This window comes from Trichoderma atroviride, chromosome 7 (assembly GCF_020647795.1).
Source record: "Trichoderma atroviride chromosome 7, complete sequence".
NCBI lineage: Eukaryota > Fungi > Ascomycota > Sordariomycetes > Hypocreales > Hypocreaceae > Trichoderma > Trichoderma atroviride.
This window is the reverse complement of record NC_089406.1, coordinates 2,977,348-2,999,758: the sequence shown is the minus strand read 5'-3', so window position 1 is coordinate 2,999,758 and position 22,411 is coordinate 2,977,348. Positions and strand designations below refer to the sequence as shown.

General features: G+C 53.1%; 12 protein-coding genes across 12 annotated transcripts; 4 read left to right on the top strand and 8 right to left on the bottom strand.

The window, feature by feature from the left end:
* Positions 1–469: 469 nt before the first annotated feature.
* Positions 470–2,392, bottom strand: TrAtP1_012987 (uncharacterized protein). Its single transcript, XM_014088660.2, has 2 exons — positions 1,032–2,392; positions 470–938 (listed from the first exon to the last, which is right to left on the bottom strand). Exons 1-2 carry the CDS (start codon positions 1,934–1,936, stop codon positions 812–814), a joined length of 1,032 nt encoding a protein of 343 aa, XP_013944135.1. The 5' UTR covers positions 1,937–2,392; the 3' UTR covers positions 470–811.
* Positions 2,393–3,731: 1,339 nt separating this feature from the next.
* On the bottom strand, positions 3,732–5,084 carry TrAtP1_012986 (uncharacterized protein; the record flags this gene model as incomplete). Its single annotated transcript, XM_066115750.1, has 1 exon — positions 3,732–5,084. One exon carries the CDS (start codon positions 5,082–5,084, stop codon positions 3,732–3,734), a length of 1,353 nt encoding a protein of 450 aa, XP_065971850.1.
* A 564-nt stretch (positions 5,085–5,648) lies between these two features.
* TrAtP1_012985 (uncharacterized protein) lies at positions 5,649–6,547 on the bottom strand (the record flags this gene model as incomplete). The annotated part of the gene is made up of 2 exons (XM_066115749.1): positions 5,649–5,664; positions 5,733–6,547. The coding sequence occupies 2 exons, from the start codon at positions 6,545–6,547 to the stop codon at positions 5,649–5,651; spliced, it is 831 nt and encodes a 276-aa protein (XP_065971849.1).
* Positions 6,548–6,792: 245 nt separating this feature from the next.
* TrAtP1_012984 (uncharacterized protein) lies at positions 6,793–7,482 on the bottom strand (the record flags this gene model as incomplete). Its single annotated transcript, XM_066115748.1, has 1 exon — positions 6,793–7,482. The coding sequence occupies one exon, from the start codon at positions 7,480–7,482 to the stop codon at positions 6,793–6,795; it is 690 nt and encodes a 229-aa protein (XP_065971848.1).
* A 1,570-nt stretch (positions 7,483–9,052) lies between these two features.
* TrAtP1_012983 (uncharacterized protein) lies at positions 9,053–9,863 on the top strand (the record flags this gene model as incomplete). The annotated part of the gene is made up of 2 exons (XM_066115747.1): positions 9,053–9,062; positions 9,115–9,863. The coding sequence occupies 2 exons, from the start codon at positions 9,053–9,055 to the stop codon at positions 9,861–9,863; spliced, it is 759 nt and encodes a 252-aa protein (XP_065971847.1).
* Positions 9,864–10,297: 434 nt separating this feature from the next.
* TrAtP1_012982 (40S ribosomal protein eS17) lies at positions 10,298–10,808 on the bottom strand (the record flags this gene model as incomplete). Its single annotated transcript, XM_014088657.2, has 2 exons — positions 10,298–10,393; positions 10,470–10,808. 2 exons carry the CDS (start codon positions 10,806–10,808, stop codon positions 10,298–10,300), a joined length of 435 nt encoding a protein of 144 aa, XP_013944132.1.
* A 434-nt stretch (positions 10,809–11,242) lies between these two features.
* On the bottom strand, positions 11,243–11,533 carry TrAtP1_012981 (uncharacterized protein; the record flags this gene model as incomplete). Its single annotated transcript, XM_066115746.1, has 1 exon — positions 11,243–11,533. The coding sequence occupies one exon, from the start codon at positions 11,531–11,533 to the stop codon at positions 11,243–11,245; it is 291 nt and encodes a 96-aa protein (XP_065971846.1).
* Positions 11,534–11,618: 85 nt separating this feature from the next.
* TrAtP1_012980 (mitochondrial 37S ribosomal protein bS1m) lies at positions 11,619–12,650 on the bottom strand (the record flags this gene model as incomplete). The annotated part of the gene is made up of 1 exon (XM_014088656.2): positions 11,619–12,650. One exon carries the CDS (start codon positions 12,648–12,650, stop codon positions 11,619–11,621), a length of 1,032 nt encoding a protein of 343 aa, XP_013944131.2.
* Positions 12,651–13,162: 512 nt separating this feature from the next.
* Positions 13,163–14,313, top strand: TrAtP1_012979 (uncharacterized protein; the record flags this gene model as incomplete). Its single annotated transcript, XM_014088655.2, has 2 exons — positions 13,163–13,350; positions 13,404–14,313. 2 exons carry the CDS (start codon positions 13,163–13,165, stop codon positions 14,311–14,313), a joined length of 1,098 nt encoding a protein of 365 aa, XP_013944130.2.
* Positions 14,314–14,526: 213 nt separating this feature from the next.
* Positions 14,527–15,820, bottom strand: TrAtP1_012978 (uncharacterized protein; the record flags this gene model as incomplete). The annotated part of the gene is made up of 4 exons (XM_014088654.2): positions 14,527–14,801; positions 14,866–14,984; positions 15,041–15,443; positions 15,502–15,820. The coding sequence occupies 4 exons, from the start codon at positions 15,818–15,820 to the stop codon at positions 14,527–14,529; spliced, it is 1,116 nt and encodes a 371-aa protein (XP_013944129.1).
* Positions 15,821–18,902: 3,082 nt separating this feature from the next.
* On the top strand, positions 18,903–20,969 carry TrAtP1_012977 (uncharacterized protein; the record flags this gene model as incomplete). Its single annotated transcript, XM_066115745.1, has 1 exon — positions 18,903–20,969. One exon carries the CDS (start codon positions 18,903–18,905, stop codon positions 20,967–20,969), a length of 2,067 nt encoding a protein of 688 aa, XP_065971845.1.
* A 163-nt stretch (positions 20,970–21,132) lies between these two features.
* TrAtP1_012976 (uncharacterized protein) lies at positions 21,133–22,340 on the top strand (the record flags this gene model as incomplete). Its single annotated transcript, XM_066115744.1, has 2 exons — positions 21,133–21,249; positions 21,300–22,340. The coding sequence occupies 2 exons, from the start codon at positions 21,133–21,135 to the stop codon at positions 22,338–22,340; spliced, it is 1,158 nt and encodes a 385-aa protein (XP_065971844.1).
* Between the last annotated feature and the right edge of the window lie 71 nt (positions 22,341–22,411).

Here is a 22,411-nt window from a genome sequence, read left to right as displayed (position 1 = left end):
GATGCTCATTTGGAAACTTTAAAGAGCTTGGAGTATATGGCACCACAGCCGGCACAGCTTACATTTTACAAATTTATACTGTATAGCTCGAAGCGTAGAATTAACGATATCAACTACTAATGCTTAGAGGTGAACCGTTTCCCCCATGATCCTACCTCTTTTATCAAAGTTGATTCTCAGTCATTACATACAAACACCTAAGCTTACAGGTAATAAGGTGAAGATTTTGGATGGTCAATAAATAAAAAGTACCAAATTTCTCTACTGTTTATTTGTACAAAAGTTTCTCCAGTAGACGATAGAAGTAGACGATACAGTACTTGTCTCAATATCTAATGGCTCGATTGCGTACGCGTATTGAGCGGGCGCAGCTACGAAACTGGCCCAGCTGCACAAGTAAATCCAGTAAATAGACGTAGATTACTGATCCAGCAACGGCTTTACTGTGCTCTATAGCAGAGAAGCAAGCAATACGAGTTTGAGTTACGAAACAGCCAACATGATCTAAGAAAGATGGGTCACTTCACCACACGTGGATTCACAACTACAGCCTTCAAGACTATAGCTTAACAAGACTAGCACGCATCTTACGTCGATCTGGGGATTCTTTTCTGGTCACTCAGTAACAAATTTCAGCTATTATCAGTACGGGTAGGCATTATTACGCGATGCGCATATGGTCTCAATCTTATCGCACTTCATCTGACAAGATGTCTCCATTTCAGTAGTAACGTTTGTGTCAAACACTCAACATTCTCATACAAAGGGGGACACAGTTTTACAAGACCCCATCGGGAGAACATGAACAATTTTAGTTCTGGATAGCAGCAGCCACCACGCCAGGCTGAATCTTGTCCAATCTCTCAGCAAGCTCTACCCAAATCTGCTTCTGTAGCACCTTGCCCGACTCGTCCGTCATCCATTCAGGAATATGGTCCCTAAAAAGCAGAAAGAACACACAGAGTTAGCCAATGAAATGATATAAGCCCATACAAGAGATGCGTGAAAAAAAAAAAAAGCGGCAGACTTACTCTCGAATCTCACAAGCAGTCAAGTATTTCCCATGGCTCTCCTCGGTGGCCGCAATGCCATGAATCAGCGTCCGGCTACCCATCTCGGCGGTCCGTCCCATTGCCGCCTTGGCGAGCCAGCCCCTGAGACGATCGAGGAAGCTCACATTCCGAGTCAGATTAGTCTTGCACAGGCCAGGATCAACGACGTTGATGACGACGCCGCTTTCAGAGACTGGCACAAGAGCCGCCAGTTCTCGCGCGGCAATGTGCTCCAAGAACTTGGACACGCCGTAGCGATCGGGCATGTCGCGCTTCCATTTCGCCTGGTTGTTCAAGTCATCCAAGATGTCCGTCTTGGAAAACTTCTTGACCTGTTCGCCGGTGAAGAGCCCGCTCACGGAGCCGACAACCACCAAGTGCGGTTTAATCTCATGCTGCTTCGCAATAGCCTGGAGGCGCGGGAGGACCGACACGGCCAGCAGAAAATTGGACATGACGTTGATGGTGATGCTGGACTCGTTGCCCTCTTTCACGTCCCACGCCGACATCAAAGCGCCCGCGTTCAAAACGAGCGCGTCAATCCGCTCCAGGCTTTCGACCTTCTTGGCAAAGGCCTTGACAGAATCGTACGAGGCCAAGTCAAGATCCCACACCTCGATTACATCTTTGCGATTCAGCTCTCCCTCGATTGTTGACTTTGCAGCTTGGCCAGCTTCCGCATTGCGCACGCCGATGATGACTTTGGCAGCTTCAAGGCGGACGAGGTGCTTGGTGGCTTCATAGCCAAGGCCTCCATTAGCACCAGTGACGATGTAAGTCTTGCCTTTGCATTCATCAGCCGTGAGGGCTATTGGGAGATCCTTCAGCTGGTTAGGGACGAGGTCTGCTTGAGCCTTGCTGGGTTTGTATGACTTGGCACCCATTTTTGAGATATTGGCAAGGCAATGGGTAAAAGATGGGCAAAAATTTAAAGGCAGCAAGAGAAATAAAGGCCTTATTAGATAACATAGAGATGAGAAGAAAGAGAAGAGAGAGAGAGGACGGGAATCGAGGAATAAATCGTGGGTCGTCTCAAGACAGATTACGGAAAAGACCCTGCTTTCTCCCCAGGTCGCACGGCCCAGCCTCTCAACAACTGCCGTTAGCCAACTCCTCCTGCATTGATCCAGCAGTCTCAGTCAATTCCTCTGTGACGACTGGGTAAAGCTGCCTTATTACCTGTTATTCGCAAGGGAGCACGGCAGGTGTATCACTCCCTGCACTGAGCTAGATGTACGCTTCCTCTTTTTCTATAAGCCGGGGGCCAATCCCATCGGCTACTGAGCCGGTTAGCCTCCCCCATGCGGCAGATGGGCGGTAAAGATGAGGGACGTGTCCACTGTAAGGGACGACGTTTCTTCTTCCACATCCACGCATCTGCCTGGCGCTGTGCAAGCTCGTGTAAGTCCACGTAAAGCTCCATGCCTAATTGCGCATTGTTGCCGAAAGGACTCCCATCCAATTATTGAGACGCAAACACATCTCTGTAATCAAAGATCAAGTAATCCTACAAGGTATTAACAAGAAATCTATCTGCACCTCAATTTCACTCAGTCAACACTGTCTCACAACAACCCGGTACAGGTAATAAATGTAACACACCTGCACCGCATAGTCGGACCACCACCACCATTGATAAGGACAACAAGGACACCTTAAGCTCTTTAAAATACACACAAAAACCACCGAGTCAATACTACGTACTACATCGGAAGATTAACTCCCAGAAAAAAACATTAAGAGCTCAAGTAATACCACAAAACCCAGCGATAGCCGTACCGGTCTGTCTAAATACCTCGAGAGAGAGAAAACCGGCTCTGTATGTCGCTCCTAAAAGCCGAGACATTCACAAGCCTCGTACGTACTCGATCCGAGACATTAATCACGCCTACCTTCGCCCTTGCTAGAGAAAAAAAGAAAGGGAAACGGCTGACTCAGAGATCCGAATTCTTACGTTGGAAACAGATAGCCTTATCTCGTTAAAGCCAGCTTATCACGTTGTAACACCCTACATTTCACTTACAAGGCACGATAGCGAGAAGTCACAGTATATGTGCACTTATCTCAGATAAGCCGCACCAGGAGATTGTTTGTTGAGACGATGGAATCTTCCAGTACATACATCTAGTAAATTAGTATGCAACAATCACATGCTAACTGAGCCCAAAAACCTGACTGTATCTAAAAACCTCTCGTGCCACCACCTATAAGTGAGTTGCTATCCACCCGTCCACGTCTATACAAAAGCGCACCATCTCCAACTCACCTAGAGCACAGCATTTCACGCCTCACGCCTGACGTCTCACGCAGATAAACAACACAAAATGCAAAATCCCATCTAAAAGCGGAAAAAGAATTATATATCAACAATTGTATAAACGTACAAGAAAAGAAAAGAAAAGAAAAAGGAGCATATGCAGCACACATTCGGCATTATAATAAAAAAAGGGGGGAAAGGCCAACATGCATTTGCGCTCTTCGTACACACAACATACAACACATAACACACACAGAGGTGTGTGATATGAGATTAAATATTCAGACATCACCAAACACTCTCCCCCCTCCTTTGTCCTCTCTTTAACTTTATTTATTCTTTTTTCCCTTTCATTTAAAAGCTCCGAAAATAAGAAAAGACCAACGTAGCCGACATATTAGGTAGGGGAGGCTCTAGTACCACTAAGCGAGCGCCTTCTTCTGCCAGCCAACCCAGCTTCGTGAAACTACACGCCAGATCTTGACCTCGCCGCTCCTCAAATCATCCAGCTTGTAGCTTTCCTGCTTCACCTTCTTGCCATCTCTACCTTGCTCCCAGGCGCGTACCTTCTTCTTGGTGCCATCCCACTCTGCCACAATGCCGACATGGTCTGGCTTGCCCACTTCAGCGGAATACTTGGCATGCATCGGTCCATGTTTGCCCTGGAATTTGGCATTTCGAATGGTGATGATATCTCCAGGGCGAATGGCGTCATGCTGCTGGGTAGACGCATTGGCCATGTTGGCGTAAACGAGGGCGCCATACGATCTAGTGCTAATAGGCAACAAGGCATCCTCCAACGGGCGGATCATTTCCAAGACGAAGCCCGGCGCACTACCGTCGCCGACAACTTGGTCCTTCTTGGCGAGAGCAGCTGCAGAAATCTTTCGTCCAAAAGTGTCGTAAGCCTCCTCCATCTGATCCTGTCGCATAGTCTTGGGTGGCCCCTCGTGTCGCTGATCCAATTCCACAGTTGAAGGGTCATAAGGGTCATAGCGAGCTGTGAGTATAGTCTGCGAGTAATCTTGGAATAAGATGAAAGTTTCCCGTGTAATCATCGTCTGCTCGCCCTGGTTTGTCGTAGTCGACTCGTCACACTCAAAGTAGATATCCTTCCTACCTTGGAGAACAGGAGGAACTTGATTCGACTGCTTCCACCAACCACTCTGCACAGCCAAGTCAATGTCTCCTGCAATGAAGCCGGAATCCATAGAAGGGCGGTGGTGGTCAATAGACCTCCTGGGAGCGCTGAGGCTGGGTCTGGACATCTCTACTGATGCTCTCGGACGCGCACCAACCGGAGGGGGGACTCTTCGATCAGGTGGTGAGATGGCTCTGGCGTCATCAAAGGCAAGAGGCGTGGGCTCATCCAAGACTGGCGATTCCGCAACATCTTCTGATTTACGAGGATTCTGGATAAACAAAGCATCGTGGTTTTCCTTGGGCGGAGGGACCGGGGGTGGCAGTGACGGAACAGAGCGAGACATTTCTGTTGACCTTCGCGGAAGAGGTGGGGACTGGGGTACAGGGGGTGGTGCCGCTCTCGGGGTTGAAGCGAACGGACCAGGCGGAGGCGGAGGAGCATTCGGCGGTGCGTCGTTGAACGGCGACATGAGGCTGTTCTCTTCCAGGCTAGACTCTCGATCATGTGCCGATAAGGCATCCTTATGGGGCGCGAGCGACGCAATATCTGTGTCATAATCGCCCTCATACTCGGTACCCTCTCCAATATCTTCTCCAGCCTGCGGAGGCCTAGTAGGTGAGGCAACTCCCATGTCTATGGTAGATTGCCGACGTGGGGCAGCGGGAGGAGGCGGAGGTGGTGGACGAGATTGCGCTGGAGGCAAGGCAGGGGCAGCTCCTGGAACAGGAGGCGGCGGTCTACTCGCGCGTTTGCTAGTGGGTGACGTTGGCGAGAATGCATCGCGTGAAGGCAGTCGTGGCGACTGAGGCGACGATGTGTCTATTGGGTGAGGGGGGCTGAGGGGGAGATCTCATTACTGCGGGAGCCGGTTCATGATTCTCACGTGCCCCGCTTGACAGCTCGTCATCAGATTCTGATCCCTCTGTAGCAGATATGACAGGTGGGGGAGCTGAGGGCAGAGGCGGAGGTGAGCGCGCTGTATTCAACGTATGGGTCAGCCTGTAAACAGGTAATGGGATTATCAAGTATCATGTTCGTATTTACCTGCTGCGGGAGCGGGAGGGGGCACCGGTCGAGCTTCGCGGTGTCAGTTTATATACATTTCTTGAAAAAAACAACTATATATGTAGGCACCTACCGGCTAGAGGAACAGGGGGGCGCCGAAAACTCTTCGTGAGGAACAGGCGGCGGTGGCCTATGCTCCGGAAGGGCTGTAGAAGAGCATTAGCGGATCGAATAAGAAGATTTAGTATGAATCGTTCAATGCTAGTGGACTCACCTTCTTCGGCATGCTCGGGGGCGGCCGCAGGGGGGAGTGATGTCTCCCTCTTCGTCAGGTTTCTGCGGTGCTTGTTCAGTCTCTGGTTCTTCGGCCGGAGCTGGTTCTTCGGCGGGCTTAACTGGAACACCCATCATGCCTGGAATTGCTATCATGGTTGGAACAGGAGGAGCGTGTGGCGGCGGAGTGACATCCTCTTCACGAGTAGTGGCAGACCTGACGGGCGGCTTGGGTCCTCTTGGCGGCATGCCACCTCCTAACGGCGGGCCAAACATGCCATGAAAGCCCATGCCACCGCTCATCTTGGCCATTCGTGCTCGAAGTTCCTCTTTGCGCTTGACCTCAGGATCAACATCCTCTTCCTCCTCCTCCTGGGTCTCTTGCTCCTCCTGCTCAGTCTCTTCTTCAACCGTTTCTTGGGCCTCTGTTGCCGGCTGTTCTATTTCATGAGCAGGAGCAGCGCCAGCGGTAGTTGATGAGGTTGTAATCTTGGACAGCCGGTGTGAAGCACGATCGTCAACATCTGCTTCTGCAGTGTCATCCTTGACTTCATTAGCAGTGTCCCTGGAGACAGGTCTCGAAGTCACATTTAATTCAGGCTGGGGTCGCAGCGCTAAAGGAGCATTCTCAGAAGGCGCACCATCCATTGAGGTTCTAACAGGAGGCTCATCGACGCTTCTTCGCTCGGGTACCACGGGCGCTTCCTCGGCTTCAGGGACAGAAACCTGGGAGTCGAGGCGCTTCTTGGGTGGCGGCGGCTTCTTTGGCTTCTCTTTCTTGGACGCCGCGTCAGCATGGCGCTGCGCTTGTTCCATCTGTTGTTTCTGGAGAAGCGCAATGCGCTCTTTCAAGCTGGTAGGCTTTGGTTGATCTTCTTCATCCCCTTCTTTCTGGGATTCAGCAGGGACTAACCCCGCCTTCTCGGCTTGTCCCTGGGTCTCGGCCACCCGGTCTTTGATCTCAGGGTCTTCGTCTCTGCGGTAGACCTTGGCCGCGGGAGCTTCGCGGACCGGCGGAACATATGCATTTCGACTGGGAGGCGGTGCCACGAAAGGCTTCTTTATAAAACCCGATGCGCTGCCGCTGCCGAGGCCGCTGGGCTTAAAGGGCGCAATTGGGGGTGCAGCTGATTTGTTAAACGCTGCAATGCGGTCTTTAAAGGAGCTGGGCTTCTCGGAAACCGGCGGAGGCGCGGGTTTGGGCTTGGGCGCGCTCGAAGCTGCCGAGGCGGGAGATTCAGTACGCTTTGGCGAGGTCGGCAGCGGTGCCGGAGCTGGCGCAGGAGGAGATGCCACCGGCGGGGGAGCAGGAGCCGCGACAGGAACGGGCGCAGGGACAGGAGGAGGAGGAGCCTCGGCGGGCTGCGTGTGCCTGACGGGCTCTGCGACTCTCTTCGGAGAGGGCAGCGAGGCCACGCCTCCCGGGATCGCTGGCGGAGGTGTCGATCGTCCAGCTGTGTCCTCGGGGGCAGAAGCCTCCGGGTGAGGGGGGAGCAGGGGCGGCGGCCTCTGGCTCTTGCTTTTGCTTCCTCACGGGCCGCGGGGGGCGCGACGGGCTCAAACTTCTCGACAAAGTTGCGAGGGAAGATGCCCGCCTTCTTGGCGCCGGCCTCGTCGACGTACTCGCCGCCGTACCAGTCGGCGTCTTCATCGTCCGTCACAGCAATGATCTGGCCGGCGGGGAAGTTGAGGTCGTCCTCGTGCGGCGACGAGTAATCGTAGAGCGCCTTGACGCGGAACAGGGCGGCCATGGCGGCGGTGTCTGCAGCGGGAGCAATCTTGTATAGGAGGCAGGCTGCCGTGGCCTGGCCTGACCAGAAGCTTTGTACTCTTGTGCTAGGAGGAGGTTGTCGTCGTATGTGTGGGGCAGTCTAGAGAGCCGTCTGTCCCTTGGTCAGCCGGTGAGTGGCTAAAACGTGGGGAGGAATGGGTGAGGGGGATGGACGTCGCGTAATTGCTGTGCCCAGGCGGGTGTTTCAGCCCGGTTTGCAGCACCGTGGAGAGCTTCGAGAGAGTCTGTCTCGCAGCCGGCGGCAGGATATGCTGGGCGTTTGAGCTTTTGAGGTTTGCAGAGGATGAAATGCACCAGAGGGCTGTGAAACGCGGTGGATCACGGGCTGTGAGTGTGTCGACGTCAGCGCAGCATAACCAGGCAATGACGAAGATGACCAGGCGCCCCCAATGAGCTCCGGCCGCTGGGCAACTAGAGCGCAGGCGGTCGCAGGTAGTCGCAGGTAGTCGCAGGTAGCAGTACCGGGCGGCGTGTGTCTGTCTAGCAGTGGATTGGCCGGATGCCACGACGGTGCGATGGTGGCGGAGGGGCCAAAAACAATGGATGGGAGAGCCGGCGGGCGTGGAAGCGTCGCTAGATAAGTTGTCGCCTCAGGGACCGAGGATGTGCCGCACTCGTCACGGTTACAGCGCAGTACTCGGTCGTTGCGATCAATCACTACTGCCTAGAGGGAAGTTTCCAGGCAGGTAACTGAGAGCTCGCGATTTAGGGGATTTGGGGGGCGGTCGCTAACTTAAGCTTCCATCTACCTTGCAAAGACGAAACATGCTAGGCATCTAGGATCTATATTTATACACTCAATGCACGGCAAGGGGAGCTTCGTTTCAATGTTTCGACGCCGACCAGCATCTGCAATGGCGAGCACCTGACGACCACCCATTGCTTTGGACAAAACAGCCTGCAGATTCCACACCGGCCCTTCCAGCAGCTCTTCGGACCTCCGGGGCGAGCGCTCTCGACACAGCCTCTCTGATGCCGCAGCCCTCGGCCAAGAAACCACGCGGCTGTGGCACATGCAGAAGATGCATGCCTGCACGGAGTGCTCGCAGAAGGCTAATCCCGCTGTCGCACATGGAAGACGGCGCCCTTGCGTGACTTTAATTACCTGCTACGTGCACGTATAAACCGACAGGCCTGCCGTGCACAAGCTGCTCCAACAGGGTCATCCTTAGGCGCATCTATTCTCCATATTGCGCCACCGGTTGGATGTTTCGCCCGGCCAGGCGCCACAGCGCAGACCCCTCCAGCTCTCCTGTAATATGTAGGTACTGGTACCTGCTTGCTTGGATGCCTGTAACAGACACGGCAGCGCTCCATAGAAGCAAGGCACAGCGGCTGCTTTAGTGGGGGTGGCAGCATCATATCTCACATCGCAGCGGGTTAGTAATAATCTGCATTTTCCACTGTACAACGACCCAACGAGCTATCAGATGCACGAATGAGCAACGCGATCTCGACAACCAGCACGGATAGCTGCTGCAATAAATCATCACGAACTGTATACAGCCAGAGCAAGCATTCGGCATACCATGGCTACCGGTCAGGGCGGCCCGCTCAAGGGCATCCTGAAAAAATATTGGCGATGCTCCAGAGAAGCCCGAAACCGCACGTGAAGTCGCCATCCGCCATGCCACACTACTAGAGCATAGAAAGCAGCTCGAAAGCCAGATTCTCGACAATTTAATCCTTTTGTCCGAGTATCCCCTCGTCAGAGATGCTCAATTCGACGCGTCAAGCCCAGCGGCATCCGACATTGCAGACTTCAAAGCAAACGTCCGACTCTTTCAGCCCTCTGACTACGACGACCTCATTGAGGAACGCAACGTGAACGAACTATGTGGCTATACCCTATGTGCGAAGCCTAGACGCCAGACAGGCTCGGGCGGAGAGTGGAAGATTACAAACAGCGGCGAGATTGTCAAGCGCAAGGAGCTTGAGAAGTGGTGCTCCCAGCAGTGTGCGCGCAGAGCCCTCTTTGTCAAGGTCCAGCTTAACGAGACTGCTGCCTGGGAGCGGGCCGGCATCCCTGACATTCAGATTGATCTTTTGGAGGAAGACCTGTCGGCCGAGACGGAAGCTGATCGAGCTGCTCGCAAGCTAGGGGAGCTCAAGTTGGAAGACCAGCGACAGGCTGCCCGAGACTCGGCTGCTCTAGCGATGGAAAGAGGTGACGACAAATTTGGCCCTCCAGTCAACAAGGTCAAAGTTACTTTGAAAGAAAAGGACGTCAAGGCGCCTTCTGAGTTTGCTCCTCCGGCTGAAGCTGGCAACTCGGAGGATCATCTACTTGTTGATGGCTACAAAGCGAAAATTCCTGAGAAAAAGGAATCAGAGATATAAGGTGGCCAGATGGAATTTAACAAAAGTTGCATAATCCGGGCGTTGGGCTATCATTTTGGTCATGGGCATGTATTGGGAAAAAAATTACGTTGGTTTAGGCATAAAGATACCCATCAGTAACATGACTTGGTACTATTCTTCCATATATTCCAGATACACCATGTAGGTGCAACAGGGCAATAGCAGAAGAACACCCCCAGTTCAATGAACGATATGATATCCAGTCACCGCATTCACAGAGTGAACAGAAGAGGGACGGATTTGTTTTGGCAATCAAGCGTCATCTCGAAATTAATCAGAGAATCGGCGACACCTTGTGGGGTGAAAGATCTTTCTTTTTTTCGAGATCTATACACTCACTACCATCCTGAGACGCCAACCTGCAAAATGTTGCAAAACCAGAGACCCAATTTTCCACAAAAAAAAGAAGCTTTTTAGTCGCGACGAGGGCGGTCACCGAAGCGGCGCTGGCCACGCTCAGGGGCCTGAGCCTGAGAGACGGGGATGACGTTGACGGGGATGGAGTCGAACTATGAGAAAAAAAACCATGTTAGTCTTCACTTCAAGTCTGCAATTTGGTTTCCAAGTTTTTGGGGGAAAACATACGCCAAGGTGCTTGAGCAGGTCCTTGGTCTCGTTGTCGACATCCAGCTGGCCAGCCTCGGAAAAGTCCAGAGCAGAGACCTCGGGAACGAACTGATCCTTGCGCTCACGCTCCTCCTCCTGAAGCTTGAAGGAGATACCGCGGACGGGTCCACGCTGAATACGCTTCATCAGGTGGGTGGTGTAACCGGCAATCTTGTTGCGGAGGCGCTTGGAGGCAATGATGGCAATCTCATCGCAGATGCGCTTGTTGGTCTCGAAGTCGAGAGTGAGACGGGGGTAGTACCGCTCAATGATGACCTTGGCGGACTTCTTGACAGTCTTGGTACGAACGCGACCCATTTTGGCGGTATTGGCTTGGTGGTTGGTGGTTGGTGAATGAAGCGTTGCGAGATTCCCGTCTTCGAAAAGTTGGTGGTTAGCTCTGCTTGGTTGTGGGGAGCGTATTGATTAGGGCTCGAAATATCAGCACGTGCAGCGTCATGTGATACTAATTTGTGCAGTATCAACTTGACGTCTAACTCTTTCTGGCTAGTATGCTTGCCTAATTAGGCCATTTAGATGTTCAAATCAAAGAAGTCAGATTGTCATGGAAGATATATACTGCTCATTCTTATTGCTGCGACTTTATTTTACTTTACATGAATTGTACATGGGTAGAACTTGACAAAACTCCATAACATACAGGTGTTGAGCAATCTTCAACGCAGCCCGTCGATTTCTATAGCGAGCTCGTAATTGCTAAACCTGTTTTCCCCACCAAACTCTCTCTCTTCTCATGACCGTGATGGCTCATCCAAAATCTCATCGGCGACACGGTTCCAACGAGTCTCGTCTGAAACACGCGCAGAAGGTTGGCTAGTAGTTTTTGGTGCAGTACGAGTGTAGCTCTTAGTTTTACCATCGTGATAAATTTCTGTCAAGCCTTTGCTCTCCCTGGCGACGACCTGCGCCTCAGCACTCGTCTCCCGGAGCTGTAGGACGACTTTGCCACTGGGATCAACATTGGCGGTCGTGGCTTCGACGTATGCCTTGGCACCACCGAATGTGGTTGTGTCCAGATGCATGATGCCGTTCAACATAGTCTTGTTGGATGAGATCCTTGCGCGCGTCATTGTTCTAAAGTTGAATTCGTTGTCGCCAGGAGGAGCATCAGCGACGAAGCCTCCAACGCCCAGCTTGGGTGGGGCAGGTCCAGCCTTGGGGTAGACCACTCGAGCCAATGCAGGTGTACGCTTGCCCTGGGGACCATAGACGGGATGGTTTTCCATGAATGAGCTGGTTCGCAGGTAGCTGATACCTGCGGAGGGGTGGCTCGGAGGGGGGGCCAGATTTGCCGTACGGACTGTCAGAAGCAAGGCTGTCGCGGTTGGACCAGAAAGTTTGGATGATGCCGACCGGTTGTCCCAGGGGCGCCAAGTCGAGGAACTTTGAGACGAGCGCATACAATGTCACTCGGTCATTGCGCAATGAACGCAAATAATCTGTGAATTGCTCTTCGGAGATATCCTTCGCCTCAATCTTGGCGGGTGCTTCTTTTCCGGTTTCTTTTGCGGCCCTATTTTGACTCGTAGTAATGTCGTCGGCGAGTTTCTCCTTTAGCAATGCTCGGAACTGCGCCCGCTTGGGGCGAACTTTCTTGTCCAGGTATTCGATAAACTTTCCCTCCGTCATTCTAGCAAGCCAAGGTCCCTGAAACTTCCATCGTCGATCGTCCCCGAGCCCAGCCTTGAAATCTGTAACGTCCATATCCTCCTCAAAGACCGACTTGTGCCACAGCTCCGTCCGTGAAGATGAATCGGCCTTCTTGTCGGTATTGTGCGGCACGGACATGGCGACTCGCAGCTCCTGGAACTTCTCTAATGACAGAGAGTGGTCGGCAGCAGAGGCAAAGTTTGTGACGTTCTCAACAGTGTCGAGCTGCTTGACGCGGATAAAGGGCGTTGATGTGGCCAATGTGGATTTGAGAGGAAATGGGCGTTTAAGTCCCCAGTCGCCCTTTTCGCGCGATGCCAGGGGAGATGTGATGGACTGATGCTGCGGGTATGGTCTCGTCATTGTCGCAGACTTGTGATCTCCGATACGGAGATTCGTTGAGGGCGGTTCGGGGAGGGGCTTGGGAATTGAGAACATCCGTGATGTCCTCAAAAGGGCCCCTCCGGGCGATACGGCGCGACCCCCCATTATGGCTGTTGGAGCTCGTCGGGAAGCTCAATGGCCTGCGATCGAATGCCACTCATACGATGGTCGTGATGCAAATTCTCGTTGGCAGACGAGCTTTCCCGTCTGCCGATGTTGAGCCGGCTGAAGTCCCCTCGTTGTGGCTGGCCAGATGTGGCGCGTGAGTGAATGCCCCGCCAAAATTTCATGGCGCATTCCAGGGTATGTACCTTGGCTCGAGTGATTGAAGTTGGGGAACAAGAAAAAACTTCCCAAGAGACAAAAGAAGGGTTCGCCGTTTGGCTGGGCTAGAGTTTGGAGGATATAATCCTGGAAAATAATGCTCACGACCAAAAGAATGGCGTCCAATGTTTACACGTCCCCGGCTTTGAGTTTTGAACTCCTTGCAAAATGCTCAGTTAGTTTCATGTTCATGTTGGAGTATCCCCCACCATTACTGACAACCAGCCCAGACAACGAGAGCTCGTGCCTCTATTCTCACATTGCCCCATGGGCCTGTTCAGTTACCGATATTTATGCCTGTAGCCACCCAGGCGTCTCTAAAGGGCATCACTCCAGAGCAGTTGGAAGACACTGGCTGTCGTCTCTGCCTAAATAACACCTATCACTTGGGACTCAAGCCTGGACAAGAGATTCTCGATGCCGTTGGTGGTGCTCACAAGTTGCAAGGATGGAATCACAATCTTCTCACTGATAGCGGAGGGTACGTTTCAAACTTCTCAGGTAACTTGAGCATCTACTTACCTTTCACGGTAGCTTCCAAATGGTAAGCTTGTTGAAGCTGGCCACAATCACAGAGGAAGGCGTTCGCTTCTTGAGTCCTCATGACGGATCACCCATGCTACTCACTCCAGAGCACTCCATGTCACTGCAAAACTCAATAGGCAGCGATATCATGATGCAGCTCGACGATGTCTTGGTGACTACCTCTCCGGACAAAGCCCGAATGCGAGAGGCTATGGAGCGGAGCGTAAGATGGCTGGATAGATGCATTGCCGCTCACAAAAACCCCGATAGACAGAACCTGTTTTGCATTATCCAAGGAGGCTTGGACCTCGAGATGCGACGGGAATGCTGTAAGGAGATGGTAGCCAGGGATACACCCGGCATTGCTATTGGCGGACTCAGCGGAGGAGAAGCAAAAGCAGATTACTGCCGCGTTGTCGAGACTTGCACAGCTCTTTTACCCGATCTAAAGCCCCGATATGTGATGGGCATCGGCTACCCCGAAGATTTGATCGTTAGTGTCGCCCTCGGAGCAGATATGTTTGACTGCGTCTGGCCAACAAGAACCGCGCGATTCGGAAACGCCGTCACCAAGCATGGCGTCTTGAACATCCGAAACGCAAAATACGCCTCTGATTTTGGGCCTATTGAGCCCGGCTGCGGCTGCATGTGTTGCAGGGAGAGCGAGGATGGCATGGGCATCACGAGAGCTTTTATTCACCATAATGCCTCAAAGGAGACGGCAGCTGCGCATTTGTTGACGATTCACAATGTGTGGTATCAGTTGCAACTCATGCGGGACATTCGACAGGCGATTATTGAGGATCGATTTCCTGCATTGATTCGGCAGTTTTTTGCGCAGCTTTATGAGGACAAGTCACAGTATCCTGAGTGGGCTGTGGATGCCCTTAAGAAAGTCAACGTTGACTTGACGGCATAGATTTAATACTCATTATTCGTGTTACCCAGATGCTGCTGCTTATGCAGTACACACAGTCAAAATACATGTAGCTACATAAATATCCAGTTGATAGCTTCCAAGGCTATAGGTATCTTGCGCAGTGACATTTCCAACGTTTATCTCTAACCTTTGATAAAAAGGCAACTTTCACCATCAAATCTTCCATTATAGCGTATGCTCAACTGCCCCCTCTCAAATCATAATGGCAAAGCCAGCTATTGCAAGTGCACCGGCAACGAGGCCCGCACGAGCAGTTGGAGCAGCATTGTGTGACGTTGTGGTAGGACGAGGCTGAGTTACAGTCACAGTGACCTGACCTCCATCTCCTCCAGCTGTAGAATCCCCTGAACTTCCCGTTGAGTCTGGTGGAGGGAAAGGGTTATCGTTTGTATTCGAAGAGGGCCCTTTTGTCGTGATATCGCATGCGTCGCTAAAATGATCGCAGAAGGTGGCAAAGGTTTTGGCCACTGCGTTATTGTTAGCGTACTGCATGATACCTTCAACTACATGAGTTATAAAGAGAGTACGAACCATCGTAAGCAGTCAAAGCATCGCCCGTGGTAATAGTGGCAGCCCAGTCTCGGCAGGTCGAAGCATACGTATCGATCTCATCAGTCCATGTAACCTCTCCACCCAGCGCACTCCGGCAGCTAAATTACCTCGTCAGTCTCGATTTCCACAAAGACGAGCTTGGGCCTTGTCATACCAATAGCAGTAGGCCTGCTCACTATACACCAAATTCGTAAAGCCAGGTGTATTTTTCGTACACTGTTCAAAGATATCTACCATTGAAATACACGCTGACGCGTAAGTTGTCACGGCAGAAGCTGGAGAACTCGTTGTCGTCGAAGCGGTCGATCTACCTTGTGTAGCAGATGTTTGTTGCGGGATCTTGCTCGGCGAGGAGGCCGGTGAAGGGATCGACGTCGAGGCAGCTAGTGTAGGAGACTGGAAATGTGAAGATTGTGCGGTGGATGATGGCTCTGATTCTTTTGTAACTGATCCGCCTCCGCCAGAGTTGCCGCCAGAGTTGCCGCCAGAGTTTCCGCCAGAGTTTCCGACGCAGATCTGTGGAGAGTTTCCGCAGGCTGAGTAGAAGTAACCATAGGCTGGCGGTTTATTAGAGCTGAATACAAACTGGAAGCATGAAATTTATTAGATACATACCTGAGATTTGCGAAGTCAGCTGAGGCGCCTCGGACACCAGATAATCGGCACAGCTGCTGTAAGCGGGAGCTACATCAGTTGTCCCTACGCAGCAAGCACATTCAGCGAGAGAAAGGGGATTCGCCGTGGAGAGCGCCGTAGCGCCCCCAGCTTGAACAACGCAGCCTGAGACGAAATCGGCGACTGCTGTACAGATCTGGTAGCCTGGATCGTTGGAGTTGACGGCATTTACAACGGCGCCGTAGTCGACCAATGGCAGAGTCAAGTGTTGCGCAGCTACGCCGCTTGCCAGTACCGGTATCAGCAGAGCGAGAACCATCTTGTACAGCTGGAACAGAGGCTCTGTGGAAGGTAAACAACAGAAAGCGATGGGGGAGGGAATTGGAAAACTACACAAAAGACAATCCAGCGAGGAGGTGAGGCTCTACATGTATTTTGTTTGCTTGCCCAAAGCTCCTACGATACCCCATTTTCAACAACAGCTCAGCTTCTAGCGCCCCCAAATCAGATAGACAGCCAATTTATCGCATCACGGGGACGAGTCTAGACAGCTCGGTGCTTGGAGAGGCGCAGAGAATGAGAGCATTATGCAGCCTAAGCGACGCGGATTTCCTCGTCCTTGCTGCTGTTTACGCCCACGAGCCAATTATCGAGCGGCTTCCCGGTGCGGCTGAATCAGTAGCTTGCCAGTAGGCAGCAAAAAGGCTTGGCTAGCAGCGGCTCGGCGCGACGTGGTGTTGGAAGGATTTGACTGTTGGCTTGGGAGCAGGGAGACGGTACGATCAATTAGGTAGTTGTAGCATCTTGGGATGCGGTCAAACGAGATGGTATGGAGAAATAGAGCTTCTCACGTAAAAGCTTTGGAAATAGACGCCCTTTTCCGGAATCAAATCAGGGGAGCAGAAGCCATGTTCGTAGGTGGCATCGATTGAGTTGCGGGCGACGCTGCGGTGCCTTGACGGGTCCATCTGCATTTGGCGCTTTTGGCGTCTTGGGCTAATCAGGCGTCGATGGCTAGTGCCACGAAGTGCTGTGAGCATGCATAAGACGCTATCGACTTGGCGGGCTGGAGCGGCTGAGACTTGCAGGTGGCGAGGGGGGATAATGAAGCTGAGAAGAAGCAAGATGGCTTGATGCCTTGTTGTGTGCTGTTGGGACTGATTCCTGGACTATGGCTTGATGTTTGTTGACCTGAGCTGACCTGAGATAATTCGAGAGCGATGCCTGATGCTGATGGTAGTACGGGGTAGAAGTTGAGGTGATACTGCACAATCGATTAGCATGTGCGAGTGGGCCTCGTGTCTGCCTGGCCCCCGACGGCGGTTGAGCGGCACTGCAGCTATGCTTCTTAGTGCCGTCAACCTTATTGAGCTTTCGGTATCCTTGTCATACAGCGTTTTGCAACCACCAGCCGCCAGCTTGACAACATGAGCCCATATATCAGGTAGAGAGCGATAAGCAGGTTTTCGGGCCTACCTACAGCAGCAGCAATGAGCCGTATTTACGCTATGGGTATAGATGCGGCATCAATTGATTAAATCCCTCCATATTGCAGTCACATATGCAGCGTCTAGCCGGTGTGTGTGTGTGTTGACTCACTTGTTGCGATTGCCGACATGAACCTACACCTACATTGCTTTTGAAGACCAACATGCTGCGTCTGCAAGGTTCGAGGTCTCATCAGTCCGTATGAATGACAATTGTACTGCTTTCCAATGTTCTGGTTATACATCTGGAGATCGACTTTTTACCCCGGATGAGAGCGGGACCGCTAATCAAAATCGCCCCCTTTTTTATACGATCAAGGGCTGCGTATTTTTAGCAACGGCGTGTTGGCATGTCATGTAATAACATGGCCGGAAATTTCACCTATGAGTTGATGGATTCTTTCAAATTGAGATGGAGCACGTCTTGCGGTTGCTTCGTAATACGGTATTACTACTAGCACTTGTAGCAGTTGGCATCATCCCGAATCCTCGTATCATTGAGATATTAAAAGGGCTCCGGGATGCTCCGTAACTCAATCGTCATTTGGCAATTCGTCGGATATGGGCTTTCCGACCCTCGCTCTGCTAGCCGAGCGTCCGGTAGGCTTGGTCGAGCGATGCGGAGGGCATCAGCGCCGCATCATGATCGCTTGCAGCCGTTAATCGGAGACATTGGTTCCTGGGTTATGCACGTTGTGCTAGTACCAACACCCATCCATTGGTATTGACTACAAGCAGAAGTATCATCAGCAGCGGCAGACCTGGAAATGCCGTTGCTAATGCCAATACCAATGCTGCTTGCTGCTGCCGCTACCGCTTTCATCGAGTTCCCCGTACATAGTCTGACCGTGCTCGTACATACTCAAATGCATCGCTGACAGGCGGCCCTACGGAAGACTTCAAATGCCTCTCCTGTGGTTCGGCCACGTACAAATGCAATCCTGCCTAGAGGTCCACTGCTGCAAGCCGTCCCCGGTGTGTGCGGTTGATGGATACTCCTCCGACCAGAGCCCGTGTGCTGGTGCTTCGGGATCCTTTTCAGCGGCCGTCAGTGGTGGTTGGAGGGGTTTTGGTTGATTGATGTCATGGCATCTGCAGCATCATGCATTGCTCTAGAAACAATCCCAGGGCCCTGTTTGGCCTGCGCATCTGCCGTGGTCTGCTCTGCTGGCCTGCATGCATCTAGACTGTAAGCAGGCGTAAGGAGAAGCACGATTGCTCCACAGCAGCAGCACCTAGACCTGCCGCTTCCGAATCCAACACGGACCCAGGTGTCAGAAAAAAGCAACACCACACAATTCGTGGATACACGCTCGTGAAGTTGTGGTGCCCAACCGTGGACAATCAAAATTGCAGAGGGGACGCACAACAGGCTCAATCAAATGGCCCCTATATTAGCAACGGTAGGCACGTGATTGAGGCGACGGGACGGGCCTGGTAAGACATGTTGGACGGAATTGGCCCCGACTGGAATTAGGGGAAGCGAGGCGGCTATGACGATGGCGACAATTGAAATTACACCACGGCCATGTCATTAAACGCCCAAGGCCTCGGGCGCCGGCGCGTGCCAACTGGACCGCAACCTTGACGCAGCCGGCAAAGCAAGACAAAAACAAAGCGAGATATTCCCAGATAAAGCAGAAACACCACCGGCAGTTCCAGCCCACGGCAGAGCGCAGCATCGCCGCAGCATCAACCCGCATCTCGTCTGTCTGTCGCGTCACCGGCTTCGCACCTCAGGCCTCTCTCATTCGCAAATTCACTCTCCCTTCACTCTTGCCGCTGCTCCACCCACACTCGCAGCACACGCACAAGCACAAGCACAAGGGCTGCTTCTTCCTCTGCTTCTTCTGCCCGTTCGGCGTGTTCCTGGCGCATGTCGCCTCGCTGCAACCCACCAGCCTCTACGATTCGATGTCGTCTCCGCCCAATGCAGCGCCGCCACGGCGTGCAGCGCCAGCCTCCGGCGACGACGCACAGTCACTGAGCCAGCTGTCACTGTCGCTGTCTCTGACGCCGGGCCCGCGATCCCCAGGACTGCCCGCGTCCCCATCGACGCCGCTGCCTTTAAATGCGTCTTCTCGCCATGCCTCGCCCTCGTCCAGAGGCACTCCCACCCCCTCGCTCAGTCCCTCGGGCAGAGAATCGCGCGCCGGAACTCCCACCCTCGTCCGCAAGGCCTCGATGAACTCCCTGCACTCGGCAAATGGCGTTGGCCCCTCGCGGTCGCTGTCCAGGCGCTCCAGCCTTGGGCAGGTTGTTTCACCGGGCTTGAGGGCGTCGTTTGGCATGCCCAGCTTCGAGCCCGAGTGGCGGCCGCCCCTGACGCCAAGCTCGGTGGCCAGCGGCCATTTCAAGGACGAGCTCGAGGCGCATCACGGCCCTGTGTCGACGCTCCACACCGAGACGGTGGTGATTCTCAACGATGCAGTCTACGGCCACCGGTTTTCCCGCCCGCGCACCCCCAAGAGTGCATTAAGCACCATTGTGGAGCGGCCCGAGCGAATCAAGGCCGGTGTCTTGGGCGTGTCCACCGCGTATGTGCGTCTTGGTGAGCGCCACTCTGATGGAGCGCTGCCTATCCAGCCAAAGGGAAATGTGCACCTGCTGCCCAGCATCCCCTTTCGCATTCACAAGACGGACCGGAGGCTGCCGCTGCTGTCCCCCGCTGTCACAAACGTCCATGGGACAAAATGGATGGAGGAGCTCAAGACCATGTGCGAGTCCGCCGAGGAGGTGCTGGCTCGTGGAGGCAAGGAGCTGCAGAGACCTACTATAACACGAGGTCAAGACCATGCCGCCCCAGAGAAGCTCCATGAGGGCGATTTGTATCTTTGCCCCGAGTCACTGGATGCTATCGAGGGTGCCCTGGGCGCTGTATGTGAAGGTGTAGATGCTGTTTTCTCAGCTGGGCCACGGCGAGCATTTGTGGCCGTTCGGCCTCCGGGACATCACTGCTCTGACAATCTGCCATCCGGCTTCTGCTGGGTGAACAATGTTCATGTTGGAATCATGCACGGTATCCTCAACCATGGCCTGACGCACGCCGCCATCATCGACTTTGACTTACACCACGGAGATGGGTCTCAATCCATTGCGTGGGCACACAACTCGCGAGCCATGGCTGCCACCAAGAACCATGCCGCCTGGAAAAAGACGTCGATAGGCTACTTCAGCTTGCACGACATCAACTCCTACCCTTGTGAGAACGGCGATGATGACAAGATCAAGAACGCAAGTATTTGCATCGAAAATGCACACGGGCAAAACGTTTGGAACACCCATCTCCAGCCGTGGAAAACGGTGGAAGATTTCTGGGATCTCTACGAGACCAAGTACACGATACTTCTCGACAAGGCCCGCATCTATCTCAAAGGCCAGGCAGAGAAGCTACAAGACGCAGGACTTAGCCCACGGGCTGTCATCTTTCTCTCTGCAGGTTTTGATGCCAGCGAATGGGAGGGCGCTGGAATGCAGCGTCATAAAGTCAACGTACCTAACGAGTTTTACGCACGATTGACTCAAGACGTCGTTCGACTTGCCGCAGAGGAAGGCCTTGCTGTTGACGGTCGCATCGTCAGTGTCTTGGAGGGTGGCTATAGTGACAGAGCCTTGACTGCGGGCATCTTCAGCCATCTCAGCGGTCTTGTTGGCAAGCAAAATCTACCTCGACAGGGCGGCTCTTTTACGGATGGTGCGTACGACGAGGACGGCGAGCGTGTTGTACAACCACTGGGTTCGATTAATCCGTACGATCCCTCATGGTGGGCGGCTGATGAGCTTGAAAAGTTGGAAGCCACAGTTGCGCAGTTTGATGCCACACCGAAGAAACCGCGTCTATCTCCTACTCCAACATATTGCTCGCCAACCCATGCGTCCACGGCGAGGGCTGTGAACCCTCTCAAAATGCAGCGGAGCATGTCGTCTCTCATCAACAGATCAACAGTCTCAAGCCGGTCTCCTTCTCCATCGCCCCCCTGACGTGTCATGGATGGTTGCTGCCAAGGAGCTTTCGAAGCTCCTCATACCACGAGATCGCCAAACTGAAAGTGCTACATTTGAAGATCTGAACCCAGAGGCAAATCGGGTACGACGAGAGAGAGCACTATCTGGAGCGACAGAGCTTGATCGGCCAACATCGAGAATGTCGCTTCGTGAACGCAAGCCTAGAGCTATCGATCCTATCCAAGAACAAGAGGAGACTCGGCAGATGAAGGACCGGAGGAAGCCTGTGGCTGTTTCGACAATTGCTGCAGAAAAGGTAAGCATTCTTTTGGTCTCAAAGATTAACAATAGCTAATTTGTAATCAGGCAACCGCTCGTGGTCAGACACCGCAACCTCTCGTTGGTGACGTCCCAAAGAAGAGCAATCGACGCCTTACTACATCGTCAGTCGCCCATACACAGCAGCGCAGCGTCTCTCGCACCATGCCGATCAGCGAAGAAATGCCGCTTCGCCCATCCACGTCGGCAGGCCCCGTCTCAGGGAGGCCTCTTTCAATCGCAGACAGCAGCTCCCAGAGCCTCAGACCCTCTGGGAGAATCACCGTTAGCAGATCACGGCCGACTACTGCGCACGGGGAACCGGCTCTCAGATCACCCATGCTTGAAGCCAGAAGGGAGACGGCTGCAGAGAGAGCTCCACAATCTGCGGCGTCAAGGCTGGACGCTACTATTGACGACATGGATAAGATCACCAAAGGCATCAAGAAGATCAAGATCAATCTGATCACCCAGTCGCAGAAGGAAGCCCGGGAGAAGGCCCGGCTTGAGGCTGAACAAGCCCAAGCTGCAGCCGCAGCAGCAGTTGCCAGATCACCACGAACTTCGTCTGCCAGCACCAACAGATCTGTGGAGTCTGGCGGCCTCAAGACCCCCACCAGCACTTCTGACCGTAGATCTATCGCTTCCGCCACATCTCCGGATAGTACCATGCCGGCACTGACCTCCGAAAGTGGCCTATCTACGCCCAATATGGAGCACTTTACACCACGGACAGTTTCTCCTGAAGCGAGACAAACGGTTCCAAATATGAGCTCTCCTCGGTCGAGTCAAGCGGCGGAAGAAACGCCTGAATTTTTCGTGCCGTATCAGCCTGGAGGGCCACCTCCTGTTCCTGTCGCTTCTCAAGAGCCACTGAAATGGCTCCCTCCGACTCTTCCCGCTGGCGCTCCAGCTGCTGCGCCTACCCTTAAGAAGAAGAACAGCACTCTGTTCCAATATAGTGGCAGCGGCAGCATTCCCTTTGCGCCCAGGTTGGCGAGCCAGTCTAGTACTTCATCACAACCCAAGGTTCAGAGGAAACCCAGTGGGACTATCAGGGGAGTCCCCAGATCCCCTCCAAAGAAATAGGTGGCTGCTACGAGTATGCGATATGAGGATTCTTTTTAGATTTCTTTCTGTCATTTAGGGTTGGAATTGTA